The sequence below is a fragment of the Hyalella azteca genome, unplaced genomic scaffold (assembly GCF_000764305.2).
Source record: "Hyalella azteca isolate HAZT.00-mixed unplaced genomic scaffold, Hazt_2.0.2 contig11229, whole genome shotgun sequence".
NCBI classification, from domain to species: domain Eukaryota; kingdom Metazoa; phylum Arthropoda; class Malacostraca; order Amphipoda; family Hyalellidae; genus Hyalella; species Hyalella azteca.
Genome location: NW_025941232.1, coordinates 100311 through 105126, shown reverse-complemented (window position 1 = coordinate 105126; position 4816 = coordinate 100311). Strand labels below are relative to the sequence as shown.

General features: G+C 43.1%; 1 protein-coding gene across 1 annotated transcript in view; it reads left to right on the top strand.

Moving 5' to 3' along the window:
- Positions 1–684: 684 nt before the first annotated feature.
- LOC108666216 (EF-hand domain-containing protein D2 homolog) overlaps positions 685–4816 on the top strand; it is a 20554-nt gene continuing 16422 nt past the window's right edge. Inside the window, exon 1 of the mRNA XM_018153044.2 lies at positions 685–920. Within this exon, the coding sequence (XP_018008533.1) occupies positions 876–920 (45 nt within the window). The 5' untranslated portion in view covers positions 685–875. The remainder of the gene's footprint in view (positions 921–4816) is intronic.

The following is a 4816-nucleotide window of genomic DNA, read 5'->3' as shown; positions in this document are numbered from 1 at the left end:
GTACACATAATCATTAGAGCCTAACGGGGATGTTTAGCTCGTGACAATTTTCAAAATTCGCCTTCATTCCTGAGTTATATGAATATACGTGGTGAAAATTGCAGTGAGCGTGACATTTCTTCTAAAGTACTGTACAGATTTGAATTAAATTTTGAATATAAATTTCTCAATACCCGACGGTGATGTTTAGCTCATGATATTTTTTTCACTTTTGCCTTCGTTTTAACTCAGGAATGAAGGCGAATTTTGAAAAATTGTCACGAGCTAAACATCACCGTTAGGCTCTAATGATTATGTGTACCAAGTTTCATCAAAATTATTTTTTAGCAGAAATGCATTATTATGTCTTAATTTACTATGATTTTGTGAAAGAAATATCAATAAAAAGTTGTTACGTAAAAGTTGTAAAAGTGTTACGAAAGCGTTCACCGCTGAAATCTTTATGGTCTGGACCACTCTAATAAATTTAATAAATTTTCAATTTTTTACCTATTAGTTTAAATTTTATTATTGGTTACTGAATAGGTTGGACCCTGATATCTGATAATAGTTCAACCGTCATCATTTGAAATATACTGCCTGCTATTAGTCGCCATCATTGATGCAGTCTGTGTCGCGACAATGTTGCCTCAGACCACGTGCATTGAGCTTGCGTAGCAATATTGCTGACCGAGCTGTCGAAAGAGTCAAAGAGTTAGCCTTTAGTCAGCGGTAAGCTTCCTTGTGGTGAGGTTGTGCAGTGTTGAAACCCTCGGCGTGCTAGTCTCTGCACAAGCTTCTTTAAAATTAGCGCACCTGTCCTCGTTCTTACAGTTCTTAGTTTGTTTCGTACTTTTTAAATTGCCTTCTAAATACTTTGAATATAAAAGATAGACATGAATAATAAAACTAAGCTTGTTGGTGTGCTGGATCTCGCCAAGGTAAGCGATCCATGTTAACTACTTTTGATGTATGCTTAACGCCTTAACCTAGCTAATCTTTAGCCTATTTAGGGCGTGCAATACGCTGAATGTTTAATTCATTGCCAAGTGTCTGAGCTGGGAGCTGTAGAAATAGCTACTTGGTTAATATGCTCAAAAAAAATATATCTGAGGCTAGTTAATAGAAAATGCGAGGTTTGATGGTTTGACCCTAACCGTCCGATTGATGATTTCTCTCCTTCAGTTGCACTGTTGCATCTATATTTAATTAACTTTTTGAATTAAAATGGTTGGTACCTACCTAGCTTATTGTTGAATCTTCCGTAAAATATTTTAATAATTTCAGGAAAATAATTTTTGGAGAATCTTAGGCATGGTTCATGGTTCTTTATGAACTCTATCATCGTTTCCGACGCGAAGCAGATCTGATTTTAATATTTTTCATGGTAGAACTACAAAGAATTTGAACAATGCGATCTCTCGTTCGGCAACTGGTTTTCATCACTGATATAAGTAATCCTTAGTATGGTTTTAGTCAGACAATCACGAGCGTACGGAAAATATTGACGCTTAAATGATAATAGCAGAAAGTAAAACTTTGGTTGAACTTTTTCAATTCCTTTCTTGCGTTACGGTTGATTTAAACTTGAATCTGAAATGGATGTATCAGTAGCTGATCTGTTGAAGTCCTCTACAGAAATATGTGTGGAGCAACTGACGAAATTAAATAAAGTAAATGAAATCGACTCGACTTTGAAGTGAGCATTTCGCAGTAAAGTGTCTTGATAGTTAAGCTGTCGACCAGGAACCTGTGAATACGTTCGTGTGATTTTTTACCGATTTATTTAGAAAATTAGGTTTGTCATTAACTAATGCAAATTGTGTTCGGTCAATCCTAAACATGGGCGTTTTTCAAAACTCGATAAACGCATTCTTCCATTCAATAGACGAAGCGGTGTGTTTTGGGTTCCTAACGAGGAAAATTTTGTGAACATTTTTCCCCAAACCGTGACAGACTGACAGTGGCTGGGAATCGGCGACAGGCCAACATCGCCTAGTCAACTCTGCCACCATTTCTATATATCCGTCTATGTAAATGTATCTAATGTTATCAAGTCACGGGCTTCAATTATCGAAAACATTACCTTAGGTGAATCGAGTTACATCTGGGTATTTTTCTGATAAACTTACACTACCGTACTGAACTTATAAGGAAAGGTAAAAAATTCATCCTGGTTTAGCCTTCTTGAATCGCTTATTAAATATAAAACGATATCCTCTTAACCAACCCAGACCGATATATACGTGCTCTGCTTCACGTAAAACTCGCTCTCTTGCCTGAACTTCATATGACACTCACATGCCGAATGTTAAAACATGAATTAATTTAAAATGTTAGATACCACCCTTTCCAAGAAAAGTGGCAGTAGAAAATAAGGTTTGAAGAGGACGAGCATCAATTAACCTATCGACCGCCTCATCCCCTTGACAATTTCCAAAGCATGCAGCTGTTGGCCGAGAGGTGCATATAACACACCCGCATAAGGGTACGCACACAGTGAAAGCAGGTTGCCAGCGTGCTGGTTAACTGCTCAGGCTGGCGCCTGAAACCATAGAATACAGAAGCCTATTCGTACAGGTTTTCACTGTGAACACTTACATTATTATCCTATGTTCATTCTTGTGGCAGGTTGAAACCATAGCATACAGAAGCCTATTCGTACAGGTTTTCACTGTGAACACTTACATTATTATCCTATGTTCATTCTTGTGGCAGGTTGGAGCAGGTTGCCCGCGCGGGCAAACCTGCTTCCTCTGTGTGCGTACCCTTATGCGAGATATCGCGATCTGCCAGCTGGCTGTCCATGGCCGACGTGGGCCTTCCTGCGTATCCCCTGGACGGTGAAAGTTTTTTCTGACCTCGAGTCGTTGCTGTTTATTATCTTCCTAATACCTTGACCTTCTATACAAGCCGATTCTCATATTGTCCAACGTTAATTCGCGACTATTTAATTCCTACTATTTGTGCCACGCTCAAATAGTTTTTGTATTGAAATTTTTTTAACCGCGAGAATATGCTGGATGAAGAACCAGATGAATAAAGTGGATATTTATTTCATTTAATTAACCTGTATAATTTCACCAGCTTCGACTCCGTCCAAAGATCGCTCTCTTAAAGCCGGCTCTGAGTTTAGCTTGAATAAACCGTTGTGATAATTAGTTGCGAGATGCCACAATGACGCAAGATTTGCATAGCCTGTACGCACGTAAACTACGGGAGAACCAACAATAAATCCAGGAATGAAACTCTAGATTTGAATCTGTTTTATTTCTTCGATTTAATCCGTGATCTGAGAAATGACGCATCAAGCACATGCCAAGCACATCCTTCATTGCGGAAAGTCTTCAGAAGACCTCGAACCATGGAGGTGAAATTCGTGTAAAACTCCAATATAGTCAGCGACCAGCTCAGTGTGACGCTCCCTAGTACGTTGAGTTGCATACGAGGCCCTATAAGGGTGGAGACCGCGCCAGGGTGGAGACCGCGCCAGGGTGGAGACCGCGCCAGGGTGGAGACCGCGCCAGGTTGGAGACCGCGCCAGGGTGGAGACCGCGCTAGGTTGGAGACCGCGCTAGGTTGGAGACCGCGCTGTGTTGGAGACCGCGCTGGGTTGGAGACCGCGCTGGGTTGGAGACCGCGCTGGGTTGGAGACCGCGCTGGGTTGGAGACCGCGCTGGGTTGGAGACCGCGCTGTGTTGGAGACCGCGCTGTGTTGGAGACCGCGCTGTGTTGGAGACCGCGCTGTGTTGGAGACCGCGCTGGGCTGGAGCAAAATAATTTTTCCTCTAAAAACTGCACTATGAACTGCCAAATGTACATAACACTTTGATTACGCCTTTTTCTGTTCACATTACAAAAGATGGAAAGTCTTTTGGTTTTTATTCTGCAGATTTTTCCGAATCTGGCCTGAAATGTCACCTGATCTCTGCGCAATGTTCCATTAAGCGCAATAAATTGACACAAAAATAAGACGGGTGGAGAATAAAATGGCTTGCTGTAAATGTGGTATCGATCATTATAGTTTAATGATATGTGGCAAGATTCAGAATGTATTCTTTTGATCTTGAATTGTTTCCTAGAAATGTGGCTCCCATCATAATCACGTCATTATTATCATCAAGGAACTGCTATATAAGCAACAGCTAAATCGGAATATGATGAAAATAAAATTGATTTAAAGTTGCTCACCATGCTGATCATTTCATGCCCTAGAGAATTTTTATTTACGTTACTATTCTCCAGTTAATATTTTTGTGGTGGCTACTGTTGACCCGGTTTCCGTTCCGGTGGCTTTTTCTGAAAGTCCAATGAAAAAAGCAACTGTTTTTGGGTCACAAAGTTATGCTGTTGCTACAAGCTAACTTTCTTCCGTGCCAAGGATGACGAACGAAGGACAGTAGATGAAGCAGTGTGACTAATAGCATTAGGCAGTGTGTGGATAGCGGTAACTGGTCTATCGGTGCAAAATATTTGATCATTTGCTTGAGGCAGCAGCCCGTGCTGCCAGCAGCGCGTGCTGCCAGCAGCGCGTGCTGCCAGCAGCGCGTGCTGCCAGCAGCCCGTGCTCCCAGCAGCGCGTGCTCCCAGCAGCGCGTGCTCCCAGCAGCGCGTGCTCCCAGCAGCTCGTGCTCCCAGCAGCGCGTGCTGCCAGCAGCGCGTGCTGCCAGCAGCGCGTGCTCCCAGCAGCGCGTGCTCCCAGCAGCGCGTGCTCCCAGCAGCGCGTGCTCCCAGCAGCGCGTGCTCCCAGCAGCGCGTGCTCCCAGCAGCGCGTGCTCCCAGCAGCGCGTGCTCCCAGCAGCGCGTGCTCCCAGCAGCGCGTGCTGCCAGCAGCGCG